Here is a 21,779-nt window from a genome sequence, read left to right on the forward strand (position 1 = left end):
AAACAAAGGCAGAATTTGTGGAGGTGGAAACAATGCTGGGCTGTGCTTATAAGAAGCGGGAAGGATATTGGGAAGCATATCGGAAGGTCAGCCTTCAGAATTTCAGTTAGATAACAACTTATCCCCTCACCTAGGTCAGTTGTCTTTTATGGTCCAGGCCCTGTTTATGATGCTGTCAGGTAGTTAGATACGTAATGCATGTTTGGTAACCATTTTGAGGCACCCCATAAAAGGGATTCTAAGACTAGAATGATGTGTAGATTCTTCTAGTGGGAGCTTCTTTGGTTTCACAGCCAAGAGGCTGAGGCAGTCAAGTTACCTTAGGGAAAAGGGACAATATTGAAAAAAATACAAGTTGCATGGGGCTCAGGAAAAGCCGAACAACCAGGCCAGGGGTCGGAGCAGCAAAGGAGGCAGCTTCAGTGTGACTACATGGTCATCTCTGTCAACATCCTTTCTTTGGTTCTTTTTTGTGCATTTGCTCTCTCTTCATTTCCCAAAAGTTTCCTCCGCATACTCACCTTCCATGTGATGGTCTAGAACAGTGGTCAGAGCAATAGCCTTGGGAGTTTGTGTCTTGGCTTCATTTATCACTCAGTACCTCTCGCCAGTTACTTCATCTCTCCAAGTCTCAGTTTCCTTGTCTTTAAGTGAGGATAATCACAGCATCTATCTGGTTGACTTTAGACAAATTATATAACTACTTTGAGCCTGTTTCTCACATCTGAAAATGGCGATGACAATAGGTAGTTCCCATCTCATGGTTGTTATGAAGATTAAAAGAGAGAATTCTGGTAAAGCACTTAAAGTCTTGGACATAGTAAATGTTTGGTAAATGTCTGTTATGATTATTGTTATTATTAAATGAGATAATGAATAAAAAGTTCCAGGCATATAGTAAGTGTACAATAAGCGAGAACAACCATTATTATTTGGTCCATAATTATTTTTAAATTTCTGATGTCCATGGCACGTTGGCATCTTTTTTCTGTGTCTCTTAGTTTAAATATCTGAGGAAAATAATCTGTAAGTCTCAGTTCATCCTTGTCAGAACAGAACTTTTCATTTCAGGCTACCTCTTAGGGCACTGCCTTGAGGATTGACTATCTTTGGCAGAGGAAGTAGGGAGAGCACCTACCCCTATGGCAAGGCAGGTAGGGATGTATGGGGTCTCAGAGCATAAACAGCAGTAGTAGCCCAGACTGCCCCGTTAGTAGGATCCATGGGTGAGGCTGTCTCCCTTAGAAAGGAATAGAGGTGTGACAGACGTCTTCATTACTCAGTAGCATGCATACATTGGCCCTGCCAAAGAAAATGCAAGTTCCCTTGTTGATGCTTTCCTCCCTCCTCTACCACTTAACATGCTTTACTTGGTCTCTGTAGTTTCAAAGGGTAAATTAGAAACTAGGGTAAGGCCATTTATGAAAGAGACTGTCTATTACCACCATAAGTAATGTTAGCTGTTGTAGCATTTAAGTTCTGTTATATTGATAGTCAATGTTATTTTCCTAGCATGTTACCATGATATCAGTATGTCTCCCCTTGCTTTACCTTTGTAGCGACCCTATTGGGAGATTTGGAATTGGGGATATTAAGGTTTCCACATGATGAGTAATTTTTGATCTTTGAATTGTTGTTGACCTTTAAAGGTATATAGTTTTAAAATATGGGATAGAGGTTTGAGACATCATTCTAAAAAGAAGAACTTGTATTAGGAAATAGCTGAAGATTCTCAGTTGAGGTATTTAGAATGCTAGAATTAGCATTTCAATAGTTTTATTATTTATTTATTTATTTATTTATTTATTTATTTATTTATTTATTTATTTATTTTTAAAATATATCTTTATTGATTTCAGAAAGGGGAAGGGAGAGGGAGAGATAGAAACATCAGTGATGAGACAGCCATTGATAGGTTGCCTCATGCATGCCCCCCGCTGGGGGTCGAGCGTGCAACAGAGGCATGTGCCCTGACCAGGAATCAAACAGATCTCCTGGATCATAGGTCAATGCTCAACCGCTGAGCCACACTGGCTGGGCTAGATTTTCAGTAGATTTAGTAGTTTAGTTCTTTCTTAAGTCATTGTAAATACTGATGTTTATAGGTAACTTTTTCATTTTTATTTTTAATATTTTAGCTGAAGAAATTAAGAAGCTACGTAAACAACTGGAAGAAATTCAAAAAGAAAATGGCCGATATATTGAATTACTGAAAGCGAACGACATATGCTTATATGATGATCCCACAATCCACTGGAAAGGAAATCTTAAAAACTCAAAGGTCTCTGTGGTTATTCCCAGTGACCAGGTTCAAAAAAATATTATTGTTTATTCCAATGGGAGTCAGACTGGTGGCAACAGCCAGGGAACAGCTGTTCAGGGGATAACCTTTAACGTTGGCCATAATTTACAAAAGCAAACGGCCAATGTGGTGCCAGTCCAGAGGACTTGCAATCTTGTGACTCCTGTGTCTATTTCTGGAGTTTACCCTTCTGAAAACAAGCCATGGCATCAGACCACAGTCTCGGCTCTGGCTGCCAACCAGCCTGTTCCTCTTTGTCTTCCCGCTACCATTCCTGCTCAAAATATTCTCGAGCTTGCCACCTCCGAAAGCGAACCAAGTGTTCTTGGTGCCACTAGTGGCTCCCTGGTTGCTGTTCCCATTGGGCCTGAGCCTCACCAACATCGTCCCTTGCACACAAGCCTAAATGATCCAAATTCTTCTGAAAATAAGAATGGGCAAGAGAACCCCAAATTATTGAAGAAAACGGTCCCTTGTGCCACAAGCGTGCCCTCCAGCTCTTCAGCAACTGCCACTAAAGTGAACCATGGAGGCAAGTCCTGCCCGAGCACACAGGATTTCAGAAGTGATTTTCAAACCACCTTTGTTGTTTCAGTTACCACCGCGGTCTGCTCCCAGCCTCCCAGATCTGCAGGTGATTCTTGTCCAGTGAGCATTAGCAAGGGTGCAGACTCAACAAGTGCGACTGCAGTGGTGGCCCCACCTGCCCCCGGAGGAGGGAAGACCACCACTCCTGTAAGCAGTCTTTCTGCAAACCCTGTGGATAATGGTTGGACTCTTTCTTGTTCTTTGCCTTCTTCAGCTGTTAGTGCTTCAGATTTGAAAAACATTAATAGCCTTACCCGAATTTCTGCAGCTGGAAACACGCAGACAACATGGACTACTTTGCAACTGGCAGGGAACACTATCCAGCCCTTAAGCCAGACACCATCTTCTGCTGCGACTCCAGTGTTAAGTGAGTCTGGTACCGGTCCCAGCACAACCAAGCACAGTAGACACGTGGCTACAGGCATCAACTTGAATAGTTCCTTTCCAGCAGATGGGCAGCCAGTTGAGCAAGTAGTTGTAACCTTGCCTTCTTGTCCATCATTACCTATGCAGCCACTAATTGCCCAGCCACAAGTTAAATCTCAGCCCCCCCAAAATATCCTTCCATTGAATTCAGCAATGCAAGTGATTCAGATGGCTCAGCCAGTTGGGACAGCTGTTAATGCAGCTCCAGCTAATCAAAATGTTATCATTCTTCAGCCACCCAGCACCACTCCATGCCCAACAGTGGTGAGGGCAGAGGTTCCCAACCAAACTGTAGGTCAACAGATAGTAATCATACAGGCAGCTAATCAGAATCCTTTGCCACTCCTCTCGGCTCCACCTCCTGGTTCTGTTCGACTCCCTGTCAATGGCGCTAGTGCTATAATAGGGTCTAATTCAGTGCAAAATGTTTCCACCCCACAAACTTTTGGTGGAAAGCATCTTGTCCACATATTACCAAGACCTTCGTCTTTATCAACATCTAATTCGACACAGACTTTTTCTGTTACCATGTCGAACCAACAACAGCCTCAAACCATTTCTTTAAATGGACAGCTCTTTGCTTTGCAGCCTGTGATGTCTTCATCAGGAACTACAAACCAAAACCCTATGCAAATTATTCAACCCACCACCAGCGAAGATCCAAATACCAATGTTGCCCTGAATACATTTGGCGCTTTGGCCAGCCTCAATCAAAGCATATCACAGATGGCTGGGCAAAGCTGTGTACAATTGTCTATTAGCCAGCCTGCCAATCCTCAAACTGCTGCAAATAGTCAAACCACCCCAGCTAACTGTGTTTCATTAACAGCAACTGTAGCATCTCCCATGACAACAGATAATTCAGCCACACTACCCAGTATTTATAATCTAGTGACTACGCCTTCAGTGAACACTGTAGCTTGTTTGCCTAACGTGAAGTCAAAAAGGTTGAGTAAGAAGCCAAGTGTCAAAAAACACGTAGCAGCTAACAAGTCAGCATGCCCTCTGAATCCAGTCAGGGAGGTGAATAAGGTGAACTGCCCCAGCACCGAAGGTGCAGCAGAGCCACTGTGTAATGATGGACTGCTGGAAAGCCCCCCTCTTGTGTTGCCATCTGTCGCTACTTCCCAGGCAAACAGTACTGTGAGTTTTTCTGGTTCACATTCTTTGGATGTTCTGAATTCAGAATCAGTGATACCTGAGACGGTACCCAAATCTAAGTCAGCAGAAGAGTCTAACTCACCCTCGCAAGAATCTGTAACAAGTGAACATTTTGCAATGGCCCCAGCAAAATCCAAAGATTCTGCCCCCGTGGTGCAACGAGAGACATCTCAGGATAAGCCACCAACTGGTTTGGCATTGTCAGATGCTGCCAAGTCCTGTACTTCAGCCAACGTGTTGATTCCATCTCCAAATGATCCCCACATCTTGGTTTCTCAGGTTTCTGGTTTGTCATCTACTGCGAGCACTACAAGTACTGACTGTGTTTCCGAGGTAGAAATCATTGCTGAACCTTGCAGAGTTGAGCAAGATTCATCAGATAGAATGCAAACCACAGGCCTCTTAAAGGAGCAAGGTTTAACTGCATTGCTGTCTGGGCTTGCTAAAGAAAAAGACCCCCAGAAATCATCTCTTTCAGTCCAGGTGGACCATCCTGACTTTCCTTCAGAAAATTCTAAAGTAGTTGATTCAAGTGTAGATTTACATCCCAAACAAGAGCTGTTACTGATGAACAGTGATGATAGAGATTCAGGACAGCATCATTCCTGCATCCCTGACCAGGAGGTTATTCATGGTTCTCTGCTCACCAGTAGGCAGGCTGACTCTCCCATGTCAACCAGCTCTGGCAGTAGTCGTAGTTTCTCAGTTGCATCCATGCTTCCTGAAACAACTAGAGAGGATGTCACCAGCAATGTAACAGCTAATACGTGTGACAGCTGTACCTTTGTAGAGCAAACTGATATAGTTGCTCTTGCAGCAAGAGCTATTTTTGACCAGGAGAACCTTGAGAAGGCAAGAGCTGGCACCCAGGGTGATATAAGGGAAGTCACTTCAAAGCCTTCCGAAGCATCGTCTCTAGAGGGAGACCAACCTTTCAAAACACAGATCTCTAAAGAGAATGGCCCAGGTCAGGCAGAAGCAACACCAAATGAATTTCATTCTCAGGATTCGGTCGAAACAACTGTGGATAGGCCGCTTGAAAAACCAAGTTGTTCTGTAGGAATTAAAACATCAACTGCCTCTTTGCAGGTTTCGACTTCTCAGCCACCAAGCATTACCAGTTTAAGTGTGAATAATCTTATCCATCAGAGCAGCATCAGCCATCCTCTTGTCAGCTGTGCTGGATTATCCCAAACTTCAGAGACAACAACTGTTTCTGCTACAGTTAATCTGACTGTTTCATCTAGTTCCTATGGCAGTCAGCCTCCTGGACCATCTCTGATGACTGAATATTCCCAAGAACAACTGAACACTATGACTGGTACTATACCAACTCCACAGATTCAAGAGCCACTCTTAAAGCCAAGTCACGAAAGCCGTAAAGACTCTGCTAAGCGTGCTGTCCAAGACGACCTTCTGCTGTCTTCAGCTAAACGTCAAAAGCATTGTCAGCCAGCCCCTGTCAGGCTCGATGGTATGTCCCTGATGAGCCAAACTCCAGACAGCATTTCTGATCAAACTCAAATGATGGTTAGTCAGATCCCTCCCAACTCTTCAAACTCAGTTGTGCCTATTAGCAACCCAGTACATGGAGATGGCCTTACGCGATTATTTCCACCTAGTAACAACTTTGTGGCCCCAACATTGAGGCAAACTGAAGTTCAGTGTAGTTCTCAGCCTTCAGTTGCTGAGCAGCAGCAAACCCAGGCCAGTCAACATCTGCAGGCCCTGCAACAGCATGTTCCAGCTCAAGGGGTATCTCACCTGCATAGTAACCATCTCTACTTAAAGCAGCAGCAGCAAGCAGGACAGTTAAGAGAGAGACATCACTTATATCAACTGCAGCATCACATACCTCATGCAGAGAGCTCGGTCCACCCTCAGCCCCATAATGTCCATCAACAGAGAACTCTGCAACAGGAAGTTCAGATGCAGAAAAAGAGGAATCTTGTTCAGGGCACTCAGGCCTCTCAGCTTTCCTTACAACCGAAGCACCATGGGACTGACCAATCCCGACCCAAAAGTGGTCAGCCGCATCCCCACCATCAGCAGATACAGCAACAGATGCAGCAACACTTTGGAAGCTCCCAGTCAGAGAAGAGTTGTGAAAACCCTTCAACCAGCCGGAACCACCATAACCATCCCCAGAACCATCTCAATCAAGATATCATGCACCAGCAGCAGGAGGTTGGAAGCAGGCAGCAAGGCTCAGGGGTATCTTCTGAACATGTGTCTGGGCATAACCCAATGCAGAGGCTCTTGACATCAAGAGGCATAGAGCAACAGATGGTATCCCAACCAAGTATTGTGACTAGACCTTCAGACATGACCTGTACTCCTCACAGACCAGAGAGAAATAGAGTTTCAAGTTATTCTGCCGAGGCACTCATTGGAAAGACATCCTCTAACTCAGAGCAGAGAATGGGTATATCAATTCAGGGTTCTAGAGTCTCAGATCAGCTTGAAATGAGAAGTTATCTCGATGTGCCCAGAAATAAGATTTTGGCCATTCATAATATGCAGGGTCGCGTGGACCATACTGTTGCCTCAGATATCCGCCTTTCTGATTGTCAGACATTTAAACCAACTGGAACTATTCAACAGCCTCAGAGTAATTTTGAAGTACAGTCTTCAAGAAATAATGAAATAGGTAACTCTGTATCATCATTGAGGAGTATGCAGTCTCAGGCTTTTCGAATTAGTCAAAACCCTGGTCCACCACCAATTGACCGCCAAAAGAGATTACCTTATCCACCAGTTCAGAGCATCCCAACAGGAAATGCTATCCCACCAAGGGACAGTGAAAATACATGTCATCAGAGTTTCATGCAGAGTTTGCTTGCCCCTCACCTTAGCGATCAGGTCATTGGGAGCCAGAGATCACTCTCAGAACATCAGAGGAATACACAGTGTGGTCCATCCCCTGCAATTGAATACAATTGTCCCCCAACTCATGAAAGTGTCCATATTAGAAGAGAGAATGAAAATCAGAATAGGGAAAGTTGTGACATGTCCCTAGGTGCAATTAACTCCAGGAACAGCACCTTGAATATTCCTTTTTCGAGTTCTTCTTCCTCAGGAGATATTCAAGGTCGAAACACAAGTCCCAATGTTTCTGTACAGAAGTCCAACCCTATGAGAATTACTGACAGTCATGGGACCAAGGGCCACATGAACCCTCCGGTCACAACCAATATGCACGGGGTTGCAAGGCCAGCTTTGCCACATCCACCTGTGTCTCATGGAAATGCTGATCCAGGGCCTCCTGTACGTCAAACTAATTCTTCAGTTCCCCAGCGATCAAGGCACCCCTTGCAAGATGGCAGTTCCAAAATTCGTCAGCCCGAACGGAATCGTTCTGGAAACCAAAGGCATAGTAATGTCTTTGATCCAAGTCTTCCCCATCTTCCTCTGTCTGCTAGTGGCAGTATGATTCTTGGACGCCAACAACCTGCTACGGAGAAGAGAGGAAGTATTGTTCGTTTCATGCCTGATAGCCCGCAAGTACCTAATGATAATTCAGCACCTGACCAGCATACACTATCACAAAATTTTGGGTTTCCCTTTATTCCTGAGGGTGGCATGAACCCACCAATAAATGCTAATACTTCTTTCATTCCACAGGTTACTCAGCCTAGTGCCACTCGAACTCCAGCTCTCATCCCTGTAGATCCCCAAAATACTCTACCTTCCTTCTATCCCCCGTACTCTCCTGCTCACCCTACACTGTCCAATGATATCTCAATCCCCTATTTTTCAAATCAAATGTTCTCAAATCCTAGCACAGAGAAGGTAAATAGTGGAAGTTTAAATAACCGGTTTGGATCAATTTTATCTCCTCCAAGACCTGTTGGTTTTGCTCAACCAAGTTTTCCTCTTCTCCCTGATATGCCACCAATGCACATGACCAACTCGCACTTATCCAATTTTAATATGACATCTTTGTTTCCAGAAATAGCTACAGCCCTTCCTGATGGCTCAGCAATGTCACCTTTACTTACAATTGCAAACTCCGCTGCCTCTGACTCTTCCAAGCAGCCCTCAAACCGACCTGCCCACAACATAAGCCATATTTTAGGTCATGACTGCAGTTCAGCTGTTTAAATGCTGGTAGACTAAACGTAAATGTAACAGGTGAGATTACAAGTGTTTTTGTGTGTGCATGCACACATACTTGCACACGAAGAGAGAGTTTGCGCGTGTGTGTGTCTGTATAATCAACCTTCAGTTTTCTTCTGAAGATAGGGAAGCTGTGTCAGAGATGATGCAGATACCAGGTTGTCAAAAACAAATTACTTTTCATTTTTAATTGCATGATGTGCTTTTTAAATTTTCCCAGCAGATTTGCATTTTCAAGTTTGATTTGTAATATTAATCAGCTGGAAGTTGGGGAAGATCATCTTGGCATGTGTTGGGTAGTAGGAAAGAATCTAGATTTTGAACTTGATTGTTGGAAATTCATAAATTAGTTGAAATAGTTGAGTTCTCCAAAAGTACAGACAGTTGACTATGACACAATGGCTCATAACCAAATGCTGGTTGACGTCAGCATCTAGAACAGTTTCTTACCCATGGCAGGTGTTGAATTAATATAGAATGAATGTCCACGGTTGAAGTCAAGCAGTTAGCAAACAAATGAGTTGTGGATCGGCCTTTATTCCCAAGATTTGGTTTAGGTAGAGGCTTCTTTCTTAATTATAACAATTAATAAATTATCTGAATTTCCTGTTCTGTTCTTCAAATTGGGGAGCCATGTTACCCTTTAACATGCCACAATCCTTTAAAGCAAAGGTCTTCCTTAAACAGTGAGCCTTAAAATGGAAAGCTACAAAGAAAAGTACAGAGATAGTCTCCACTCTGTACTTGCATTTTTCGTCAGACCCTAAGGATAAGAGCAGCTGTATTGTGGAGTTTTGCATGTGTTCGGTTAAAGAGCGTTGTTCCATCCGTTGAGTTTTGCTTTCATGTTCTCTCTCCAATTTATTTATTGACCTTGAAATAAATTCTTTTACATTTGTTTACTCAGTAGGGACTGATCAGTAAATGGTCCATTTGGAATCTACACAATTATTTGAGCCTTACTTTTTAAATACTTCTTTGCAAAGTCTTAAGCTCTGTCCTTTTTTTCACTGACTGACATTTATATTTAAAACATAACATTGTATATTGCATTATTACCCTTCATAGTAGAATTATAAGAAGATGATGAATTTGTTTGTTATTTTTCCCAATGGTCGATGTGAAATGGTGCTTCAAAAATTGTCTTTATATATGTCCATGTGTATGTGTGAGTATGTGTGTACACATAGATTTAAAAATATTAATTGGTCATTTAAAAATAGGACTGCCATCTGAAAATGGGAAATTGAGACCCAAGACCTGCTGAAGTATAGAAAAACTTGATGTAGGGGTTTGAAAAAGCCCCACTGAAGTGAGTAATAAATCAAAAAAATATATATGTATATACTCGTATATTGAATTTGAAACTCAAGCTAAGTCAACAACAATATATGCTCATATTCTCAAACTCACTACTTTCTCTTGTTATATTCTGCCAAAAATGGGATGGAGTGGGAGAGATGCATATAAGTTCTGTCTGCTCTGTTAACAAAGTGAACCCGAGGACCAGCATCCTTTTTTTCCTCCTTAAAAAAGCCTTCCAGGGCTTGGTTAGAGCAGTGAACTCCAGTGAATACCTCTTCTAAAGACTCAGCAAAAGGGTCAGCTGTGCCTCTTCAACTTTCTTACCAAACTTTCCCGTCCACTCCTGCTGCCAACTGAAGCAGCCTCCTGGGGGCAAGGAATATTGTAAAGGAGAAAAGCTTTTGTATTTTCTCCCTTCAAGATTGTCTGGGAGGAATAGGAGAGCTTCATGAATAAGTTATCCAACAATTCCACATATAAACTTAGTAGTTAAAACTGTTCATTGAGAAAAAATGTGAGATCTATGACTTTTTTTTTTATCTTAACTGAGTTTTAAGCTTTAACATTCAAGTCTTTCTTTGTACTTGAAAGGCCCAATCTGCCAGTTTCAAGGAGGACAGTTTTCACTGTTTGTCTATTTATTCTCTGTCTCTGTCTCTCTGTCTCACACACACACACACACACACACACACACACAGTGGCTAGTGAGTTCTGAAGAACTGGGGACTCTGAGATATAATTGGAACTAAGGTAACAAGCTAAGGAGAAACTCAGTTTGAACGTTGCAATGGAGAGGCCTCAAAGCCAGGAACTTTCAGATACTTCTCTGTTGCATTGATTGTATTTTCCTGCTCAGCTCTGTTCAGAGGTAGCATTTACATTTCTCAGCTTTCATTCCAGGCATGTATCACTTTGATCCCGAATGAGTCTTTACCCCTAAGTGAGGCTTAATTGACAACCTGAAGAAGGATGTGGCCATCTGCAAGTAATCTGGGTCTTGCTTACATGTAGCTCTAATTATCTTACAGAAATGTGCATATGTATGTAAGAGGTCATTTTACATATAAACTCAGTTCTGAAAGTGTTCAGAGCATAGTAATCTTATTTGATCTAAAAGCACAAGTGTATGTGATTTACCAGCAGTATTAAGTATTTGATAATTAGAGCTACATGATTTTGGGGTGGAATTTATTTTAATATCTAGTGATCTCTGGATGTAATTTTTGCCAAAGGATTGGCAGGGAACAGTCAATTTTGGTTATTGTAAATTTAATGTTATTCTTGGCTTGCTTAATATATGACTATAGAATATAAAACCATTTCCACAAACAAATTTTTAAAAATATATATCTTTGTTGATTTCGGAGAGAGGAAGGGAGAGGGAGAGAGAGAGATAGAAACATCAATGATACGAGAGTTGTCATTGATCGGCTGCCTCCTGCACACCTCCCGACGGGATCGAGCCCGCAACCCGGGCATGTGCCCTGACTGGGAATCGAACCACGATCTCTTGGATCCTAGATCGATGCTCAACTCGAGCCATGCCTGGCTGGGTACAAACAATTTTTTTAAAATGTTTTTATTGATTTCAGAAGAGAGGAAGGGAGAGGAAGAGAGGGATAGAAACATCAATCATGAGAAAGAATCGTCAATCGGCTGCATCCTGCACGCCCTCTACTGGAGATCGAGCCCATAACCCAGGCATGTGGGGATCGAACCGTGACCTCCTGGTTCATGGGTTGACACTCAACCACTGAGCCATACTGGCCAATTTTTTAATTTCTGGAAATATACAGACTTAATGTATGAGTTGTGATTGAGTCATTGATTAAATCATTTTTTTTCTTTTAGTGTTACTAATCACATGGAATTGGTTACAGAAAGTGGTTGATTCCTCTAAACATTTAACACAGTAATTTCTAATGAGGTGAAAAATTTTAGATTTCTAATCTTGTATAAACTTTTAATGTGTCAATCATGGATAAAACAAATCAAGTTTGATGTAATTTTTTTTTCTCTTTTAGTACGAACAGGTTGTTTTGAGATGTTTTATACCACTTCAGGAAATTTTTGTTTTTATTGTAAGACCCTTTGTGGGTACCGGAGATGGCCTCCCTTTTTCTAAGTAAGGACTGAGAATTCCAGAGTGATCATGCTGTATAAAATTCTACATATCAGAACTGTGGCGAGAGAAAAATGAGGGAATGTTCTTTTGCAGCAGTTTCAGTCAAGTGTTGGCGAACTTCAGTGAGGGTCAACTTTTAAAATCAGCCTTTTAAAATACAAAATTATTTAAAATTATTTTAAAGATAATTAATTTGCCTTGCTCTTTCCTTCTAACATTAGCCATTTCCTGGAGAGGCTGAAAGTTATACTCCAAAAAAATGCAGGAAGACATTTTAACGAGAATAAAGTTTTAAAAATTTGAGAAAGGGTCAAGCCTTACAGATATGCATCTTCTTAGCTGTATCCTTCCTTTGAGACATAGGCATTTAGGCTCTTATTTTCTTCCATCTGCTCCATGTCAGACCGGTGGCAGGGAATCTGGTCATTTCCCTTAGCACAATGATTACTCCTTTGCCTTGAAACATTTATTGGCACACCATCCACTGGGTAGTGTGTGTGACAGGAGGTCACACTCCCAAATCAGTGATTCCCAGTTCCTGGTTTGGGAACCAGTATGTCTCCCACTGTATTAAGTGACAATAAGAATTTCTTGAAACGAAAGTAAATCAGATTTGATGTAAAATATTTAATGTGCCATATAGCTCTGTTCCTTGTTTTAATGAGCTTCCCCTCCTCACCCCCTACCCCAACCCCCCGCAATGAGGAGTGAAGGAAGGGCAGAGTTCCCAAAAGACAGCTTTGGGCTCCTGTCCTTAGGAGCCGGGAAGTCACTGTAATTCTGTTGTCTGTGTGAGCCCTGCCCTTGCCTGGAGATAATGGCCTTGCCTGTACACCCAGAGGGCAGTAGGAATAGCCAGGGAAACCAGTGTGATGTTCATCTGTCAGTGATGATTTTATGATACCTATGTGCACATTAAAGGCCAGAAAATAGTTTTTTGAGATACTTTTTGGGCTACCGTTTCTCCTTCAACAGAGTTCAACAGAAAAAGGTCCTTTTTTGGACTTAACCGTATTTTCCCCTGCATTCTAGGCTTCCTGTGTGAGCCTGAGAGCGTTTCTGTAGAGCCTGGGGGCATCAGGCGTAGAGTGAGGCAGCCCAGATGTGCCCGTGAGAAGTGTTGAGGACCCTCTTGGACACAGTTGATTTCTAGTTCCGCTCACATGCCTCTTCCCTGGCACCGCACTTTACCTGAAACTGTGCCTCTGGTCCCAGGACCAGCCATTGGAACATGTTACTCACCCGCTGCTCTGTTACAGCAAAGGACCAGCCAGGTTGGCACATGTCAACTAATCAGACGCCTGGAAGACAAGTACAGCTGATGTTTCTCACTGTTGCCTTATCATTCTCTGAGCCATCTTTGATTCCAATCTTGTAAAAACCTTACTAGGTAGAAGCAAAACTCCTTTTAAACTCAGAGCTTGTATGTGATGGTCATCCAACATCCTTATTTCTAGATTTGTGCTAACCCTGTCAACCGTAATCTTTTTTTGTCTCATGTGTGTATTCAGATGCTACATAAACCTGAGCCACTTGCATTGAAAATATTGGGCATAATATCCAAATTGGTATTATTTTGGATGACTGCATAATATTCATTAGAGATTTCATGAGAAATAGAGATAACTCTTTGTTTGCAAATAAACCTTTAAAAATATTTTGGGGGGCTCAGTTGTGTGTTCAGTTATACGTCACACTGTGTCATAGGAACTTAATGTTTACTCCATCTAGACCCCCTTTTCACTTTTCTGGATCTCTGTTCCCCATCCCCTAAGTCTTAAATCCATTTTTCACCTGTGAGGTCATTGAGGCACTGGACTTGACTATATTGGTAACCTTTAAGGGGAGTCGAACTGTTGATCTTCCAAGGAGAAAGGGACCAGACAGTGTTGCTTAAAATGCTGCAGTTGTGTTACTGTGAAGAAAAGATTTGCTTCCACTTTTAGCAGGCCATATATATATTCATTTTGGTAAAAGTAGGTGGAAAAATCTGAGAACACAATTACCTTCACAAATTATTTATAGATACACTGGCGAGAAGCTTACTGTAGGGCAGTCACCAGAAAAAAACCTAACTAGTGCTTTCAATAGTGTAATATTTGTATCTATTTCCATGCCAGCAACGTCCGCTGTGCACTGTGTCCTATTACTGTAAATCACCTGGTTTATAATTCTAATGGGAACTAACTTGTTTTGTAATGGAATCCAGAGCAGATATGTATAATATAATCAGGATTGTCCTACAGTTGTAAATAAGAATAGGTCCTGTTTATTTTGACATCTTTTTACAAATGCATTGTATTAGGGTGTGAATATTCTGAACCATGCTCTTGTTTAAAGTTTTGAAATTTTTATTGGTAAATGTAACATTTTAATGGTTGTAATAATTATTTGTATAGATATGAATATAGTATTTTATTTAAGAAAATAAACTTTGCATTTTTGCATTGTGAATTCTTTCTTTTCTGATCATTCCATGTGCCTCTTCAAGCCTGGTGTCAAAATGCCTTCTCTTGCAAACTAAAGTCTTATATTCAAGTAATCTTTAAATTTTGCCCAAGTGTCTGAAAATGTGACACATTTCCCCTGGGGAGTGTGTTCCTAATCAAAGAGTCAACTTCAGATAAATCATAATTATGATCAGCACTACATCCTTAGAGCAAACTGTACACCTCTGTGCTTATTGTACAATGTAAAATTAGAATTTCAGATCTGGAAGAATATTGAGAGATGACTCAGTTTACATTCTCCTCCTTGCCTGTAGTGGAGGGAACTGAAGCCCAGCACTTTGGGATAAGAGTTGGGTCTTCATTACAGCCGCACCTGCTTGGTCCCATCTCACCAGCATCAAGTTTGAGGGGAAAACATGCTGCAGAGGAACTTGTACAGGATAAAGCTATATAAAGCTGAAATGCCTGTAAATCAAACTATTGTTTTCAGGGATAGCCTACAGATGTGGTAAAAAATTATAACTTAAGGAAATGATAAAGTTCAGGAGGACGGATACTTCTTAGGAGGGGGGGAGATAGTATCAAGGAGGGTACTTCAAGAATGTTGGTAAGTTCTATTCAGTTGGATAGCAGATACTTGGGTGTTCATTTCATTTACACCTGAAGTTTTTGTCTTATGAATGTATAAAATATATCCCAAAATTAAAACAGGTAAAACAAGGACCTTAGGGATCATTTATTCTCACATGTGCTACAGGAAATTAATACAGTATTTTCCTTTTCCCAGCTTCTTGGGACATTAAAACTAGGTATTCTGACTATCAAGTATTTAGCGTTTTTTCTATTGCACACTGCCTCTCATACAGAGGTCGTGGATGTATTATATATTTTGATGACATGGGGAACCCTAATGTGCCCTTAAAGGGTATACAACCCATAAAAATGCAACCACTATGCATATATTCAACCTCCCTAAGATGAATGTGCAAGTTACAACAGCTACATAAAGTTTTGTTGGCTTCCAGTTTAGTTAAATGTTTGAGGGAAAATGATTTTAGTTACATATCTCTTTAAAAAGCCATGTAGGGGATTTTCACTGTTAGGCGGGATGTAGGAGGAGCTAGTGGCAGATCATCAGTCCCACTGCAACAACTAGAACAAAAAGGTAAGTTAGAATAATCATATTTTAGGAGATACTAAAACCCATCAACTATAGGCTAGACCAATGGATTTTAACATGACGAAACATGAAAAGTTTACTGATGTATCAAATTCCACATTGCAGCCTCGGAAACTGTCACTTGTTGAGTTCTGATATAGTATCAAGCAAGAATAGCTACTATTATCTGGAAAGTCTACTCCCTTTTCCAACTACGTATCTCTATAAGGCTAGATTTTCTTCATATACTTCAAGCAAAATGCATACTGCAGCAGAGTGAAGGCAGAAACTGATCTGAAAATCCAGCTGTCTTCTATTAAGCCAGATGTTAAATAGATTTACAAAAATGTAAAACACTGCCACTGTTCTCACAATTATTTTGTTTGGAGAGATACAATTTACATGAAAAAAATCTTTGAGGTTCTCAGTAATATTTAGGAGTATAAGTGGATCCTGAGATCAAACAATTTGAGAACTAGTGTTCTAGAAAATACTATCTTAGCATAACCATAAAAGAAGAAATTGTTGTATTAGACTTCATTAAAATTAAGAATTTCTTTTCAAGTCACAGACTGGCAAAGATTAAATATATCAAACAGAAAAAGACTCATAAGCTGATTTTTTAAAAACAGGCAAAGAACTTGAAAAAAATTCTTTACATAAATGGCCAAGAAGTCTATGAAAAGGTGCTCAACATCAGTAGTTGTCAGAGGAAGGCAAAATAAAATGAAATAAGATACTGTTACACTCTCACCCAGAAAGGCTAAAATGGGAACTGACAGGTGCCAAGTGTTGTCAAAGATGTGGAATGACTAGAACTCTCCTCGGTGATCGTGGAAACTTTGGAAACTTGTTGGCAGTTTCTTTAAAACTAAAGACTTGCACCCGGCCAGGCCTGGCTCAGCGGTTGAGCATCGACCTAAGAGCCAGGGGATCGAGGTTCGATCCTGGGTCCGGGCACATGCCCGGGTTGCGGGCTTGGTCCCCGGCGGGGGCGTGCAGGAGGCGGCCGGTGGATGACGATTCTCTCATCACTGATGTTTCTCTCTCTCTCTCCCTCTCCCTTCCGCTCTCTGAAATCAAGAAAAAGATATATTTAAAAAACAATAAAACAACAACAAAACCCCTAAAGACTTGCCCTGGCTGGCTTGGCTCAGTGGTTAGAGCATCGGCCCATGGACGTCCGGGTCGTCCGGGTCCCGGGTTCGATTCTGGCCAAGGGCACATATCTGCGTGGCAGGCTCAGTCCCGGGGCCGGGTGTGTGCTCGAGCGGGAGGCAGCCGATCGACGTGTCTCACATGGATGTTCCTGTCTCTCCCTCTCCCTCTTCCCCTCCCGCTCTCTCTGAAAAGCTATGGAAAAAGTATCCTCCGGTGAGAATTCAAAAAGGAAACAATTTTAAAACCGAAGACTTACCTACCCTGTAACTGAGCAATTCCTTAGGGCACCGTGTTTGTACCCAGGAAAGGATGTTTGTATAAGTTCACTGAAAGATATGTGTAAGAATGTTCCTAGGAGCTTTCCTTCCAGGAGCCCCGCACTGGGGCCACCCAAACAGCAGCAGGAGAGTAAAGGCAAGGCCACACTCGCAAGACGAGGCTGCTGACGCGCACACAGCTGACTCTCGCAGACACCTCCCCAGTGAAAGGTGCCAGACAAGAAGGAGTGCACCCTGTGAGTCCATGTGTGTGAAGGTCAAGAGCAGGCCAAGTTCATCGGAGGAGAAAAGTCGGAACAGTGGTGACCGTGGGCCAGGGGTTACCGTGGAACCGACACCGGGATGCTAGACATGTTTGTCTCTTAACGCGCGAGGGGGTTAAATTCACCAATCTATATAAACTGAAGTTAGTGCACATGCTGTACATTACTGAATATATTTTATACTTAAGTAAAAAGGTTAAGAAAAACTATCTATGGAAGCCTGAACTGATGTTGGTTTTCTCTTGATACTTTATTTATTTTTAAATATATCTTTATTGATTTCAGAGAAAGGAAGGGAGAAGCAGAGAGAGATATAGAAACATCAATGATGAGAGAGTCTTTGATCGGCTGCAGCCTGTAACCCAGGCATGTGCCCTGACCGGGAATCGAACCCTGATCGCCTGGTTCCTAGGTCGATGCTCAACCGCTGAGCCACGCCCGGCCGGGCGATACTTTTTTTGTTGTTTAATCTCACCCAAGGATATTTTTTCCATTGATTTTTAGAGAGAGTGGAGGGAAAGGAGAGAGAGAGAAAGAGAGAGAGAGAGAGAGAGAAACATCGATGTGAGAGGGACACATGGACTGGTTGCCTCCTGAATGCACCCTGACCGGGACTGGGGATTGAACCTGCAACCCAGGTACGTGCCCTTGACCAGGAATCGAACCCGAGACCCTTCGGTGCAAGGGGTGACGCTCTAATCACTGAGCCACAGTGGCCAGGGCGATCTATTCCTGAGGCAGCCAGATCTCAAAGTTATTTTGCCGTCACTCTCGAGAAGAAGAAAGAGCCCGGCATCCTCTGTGCCAGGCTGCGTGGCTTGGCTGCGAGCGCGCAGGCCGCGTAACTTCTTTGCATCTCAGTCTCTCGGTTGGTACATTCTCTGTCCTTGCTCCCTTACAGGGTCGTTATGAAGGACAAAGAGGTTTTACATCGGAAGTGTTTTCACACAGCTGCAAGGGAATATTGAAATGTCAGGTGGCAATTCTTTCCCACCGCCCCACGTGAGGCTGAAAGGCCGGGCTCCGCTGGGACACCGTCGGTTGGTCGGCGTCAGCAGCTCCTCTGACCCACTTTTCTTCCTGTGAGAAACTAAGGGGTAACTGTTAATTCGCTGCCTACGTAAGTTCAGAAGTGGGGAGGTTGGTTACTGGTATTGACGTGCCGCCTGATTTTTCACAGGGGCAAGTAAGCTACGGAGTTTGGGGGCGATATGAACCCCGGCTCTTGGCTACGCCTGTGCTGCGCCCTTCTCGCTTGGTGGGGTTTTCTTACGAGGCTTTAATCACATTCAGAGCTGTGGTTTGGAAAGAGGCTGGAGCCAAATTGTAGCGGCGGAGGACTGACCGCCTCAGGGAAGTTTTCTGGGAATTCACGATCCAATTAGGTTAAATCCCATTTTTTAAAATGTTGCTGAGTGGTGAACTGGCAAATTCACGTTAAATATTTTTTAAAAAGCATTAGAGACAGCTAAGGAGAAGAAAACTGGTTAGTACGTTACTGTTTCAAGCCAACTCACATTGCTTTTTTGTGTTACCTCTGGACAAATTTAGACACACTTATCACCATTATTATTGTGCCCAAATGAAGAATGATGACCTCCCAGTTCAGGGCAGGCCAGTTTCTCTGCCTCAGTTTGGCGGATGAAGCCACTCCTTCACCGGAGGGGAGGGCTGGGCCCAGCCCCACGAACAGAAGTGGGTCAGCCACCAATTGGAGGCGCAGATTCTGCCTGATCCATGGGGTCAGCGTGAATTAGTTTGGAGGCAGCTTTGGAGGACTTTTTAATCCTTGACAGTTTTTTGGGGTTTTTTTTGGTCTCTGAATGTTTTGTAGGAAGAAAATACCCCTGCATTCCTGTGCTTTCGCTCCATTGTTAATTTTCTTTCGGAACCAACGGGTTCTCAGTGGAAACCTGACACCTTATGCAACATGTATTTTAATTTAAAATGAATCTTTGGATCTACAGCCCTTTGCCAAGTGCAATCATTGAATTTATATAAAGGACTTTGGTCTTAACTTTACAAGCCTAGAAATTGAAGCAGCAGTCCTCATATGCATCCAGCTGTTCCAGTTTGGAGAGCCGAAATGATCCAAAGCAGTAGTTTCATCGGTTGGCTCTCCTAAAAGAACAGTAGGTTTCCCTGTTACTCAGGTTTATATAACAGACACATATCTTCTGAATTTTGGAGAAACCTTCTCTTTTTGTTAATATGTTCAATAGTTATGTAATTTTAGGCTGTGTGTTTTACATATATAGATACATGCACAGATAGAAGTTGAATCATCACTGGACCACAATCTGTCTTTCTTTTCTCTGGTCTCGATACTTAAGCTACTAATTTTGGACTGCTAACTAGTCCAGGTTTCTGCACTATTTGCTTCATCTAGGGAACAGTGACTTTCTCTAAGTTTCAGTTTCTCCACCTGGGAAATGGGGATACTAGTAATAATACCGACTTCATGGGGGAGGTGTTTCAGGATTACACATGGTAATGTATGTAAAACCCTTGGCAGCAGGCCTGGTGACAGGTGTCGACTGTTTTAGTGATCAGTTCTGCCAACTCGAATCTTCTAGGGGTTGGAGACAGGAACTGAGGGCAACAATTTTCTACAGTAAGATTCCACTAAAAGGGCAGACCCAGCGCCTCGGTGCCACGCGTGCCCTCCAGCAGTGTGTGTGTGGGGGGGGAAGGGGAGGTTTGCAATTCCTCAGAATTAGGGAGATGGAGCCATTCTCTTCTTGGAGCTCTTTGCCCATTTGTAATGAACAAATTATAATGATTTGTTTCATGTACATCTTTCTTTTGGCCAGTAGACCCCATGATGGAAGAAACTGTGTGTTTTTCCCATTGCTGTGTCCAGCTCCTTACAGGGCCTGCCCAAATATTTCTTGATTGACAATTGACCGAAGCAGTATTTCTGATTCCATGTAAGTGAACATAGAAGGAGCAAGGAAGGAGAGGACAGAGGGAACACAGACTCCCTAAAGAGCAGGTTACCTTACACGGTTTCCATGTTAAAAGAGCAGCCAGTGGACCCCAAGCCTGGATTTGTCCTGTTACCTGAAGGGGCCTAACCTAGAACCAGGTAGTGAGCCTTGTGAAAGTTCAGATAAGCAACGTAATAAAAATCATAAAAAGCAAATCAACTGTCTTCTCTGATGGCAACGTTATAGCACCCTAAAATAGAAAGCTTTTGAATTATTTTGGATAATCTCCCATTTAAAGGACGTAAGAGTCCTTAAAAAATGCCAAGAGTTAGAGGAAATTAGGGGCCCAGGAGCTAGGCATCATGGGATTGTATGTCAGATTTCTCCCGTCCTCAGGGAGAAATCTTTCAGTGTTTAAGCCTCTTGTTTTCTAAATCATAACTACAGCGCAAGGATAAGAGATGGGACACCCAGACTTTATTTAGCACTTACTGAAATGTGATAGGACTTAAAGGCCATTCTGTGTTAAAATACGGTGATCAGCTATTCTTGATCTCCAGTGACAGGGAATTTGAGGCAATAACAAAGCAAAACAAAACAAAGAAAAGTAGACTAGAGCCAAGGAATTTTTAAAAATTTAGTTTGGGGATAATTATGAAATCTAACCTAGAGATAGGTAGGAAGAGGGCAGAGCTCCATTTCCCTAGGATTTGGGGGAGTAAAGGATAATTCTATTCTGTGTGAATGATGGGAACCACGTAGTCTTCTTTGTATTTCCGTAAGAATAGAAAACCATACGAGGAGTTCCAGCCCCTTCTTGGAGCTCAGAGTAGGGGCCCCTTTGCAGGGGAGCCCTGTCCAAGTGAAAACTCTATCCCTATGGCCTTTTAGACACTCGGTGGTGAAGGCTGACCCGTGACTCCTGCCAAGCTTATTAGAATTCATTTGTGTTAAGACCTAAGGTTTAGCAGGTGTTTAACGTTGCTGACAGGGGTGCCTTAATATAGGGGAGATACTAAAACTGAGCCACACTGGTATATCTTCTCCAAACCGCATTAAAAACAAACAAAACACACACCCTACTTTTAACCGGGCAGAATTGTGGTAAGCAAGGGTTTATATCGGTCCAGGCAGAGGCAAACGGTATCTCACTTATGCTTTTCCTAATTTTCACCAGGGGACGCTAGGGTCATTTCAGAACACGAGTGACCTCCCCATGCTTCCTCTTTCTGGGACCTGTTGCCCGCAGGCTGGAGCCCTCCTTCATACAGCTGGGCACCCAGGCTTCCCCTACAGGGCGGGAAGGGCGGGGGGACGTGCACAGGCCACTCCCCGAACCTCAGCGGCAGAGAGGCTCTCTCCTCCTAGCTACCGGAGAGAGATCCAGGGAGAAGAGGGCGGCGGTGAAGTGAGACGTCATGCCCAGCCCGACCTCCTACTTTTCACTTGAGTTGGAATAAGAACACTGAGGGCCAGAGGCAGTAAAATGCAGCGATCAGGGGCAAGAGGGGG

The 21,779-nt window shown here is 42.7% G+C and overlaps 1 protein-coding gene across 1 annotated transcript in view; it reads left to right on the top strand.

The window, feature by feature from the left end:
• USF3 (upstream transcription factor family member 3) overlaps positions 1 to 9,933 on the top strand; it is a 42,008-nt gene extending 32,075 nt beyond the window's left edge. Inside the window, exon 7 of the mRNA XM_081137898.1 lies at positions 2,139 to 9,933. Within this exon, the coding sequence (XP_080994024.1) occupies positions 2,139 to 8,581 (6,443 nt within the window). The 3' untranslated portion in view covers positions 8,582 to 9,933. The remainder of the gene's footprint in view (positions 1 to 2,138) is intronic.
• Positions 9,934 to 21,779: the final 11,846 nt, after the last annotated feature.

This window comes from Miniopterus schreibersii, assembly GCF_964146895.1.
Source record: "Miniopterus schreibersii genome assembly, chromosome: 5".
Classification (NCBI taxonomy): Eukaryota; Metazoa; Chordata; class Mammalia; order Chiroptera; family Miniopteridae; genus Miniopterus; species Miniopterus schreibersii.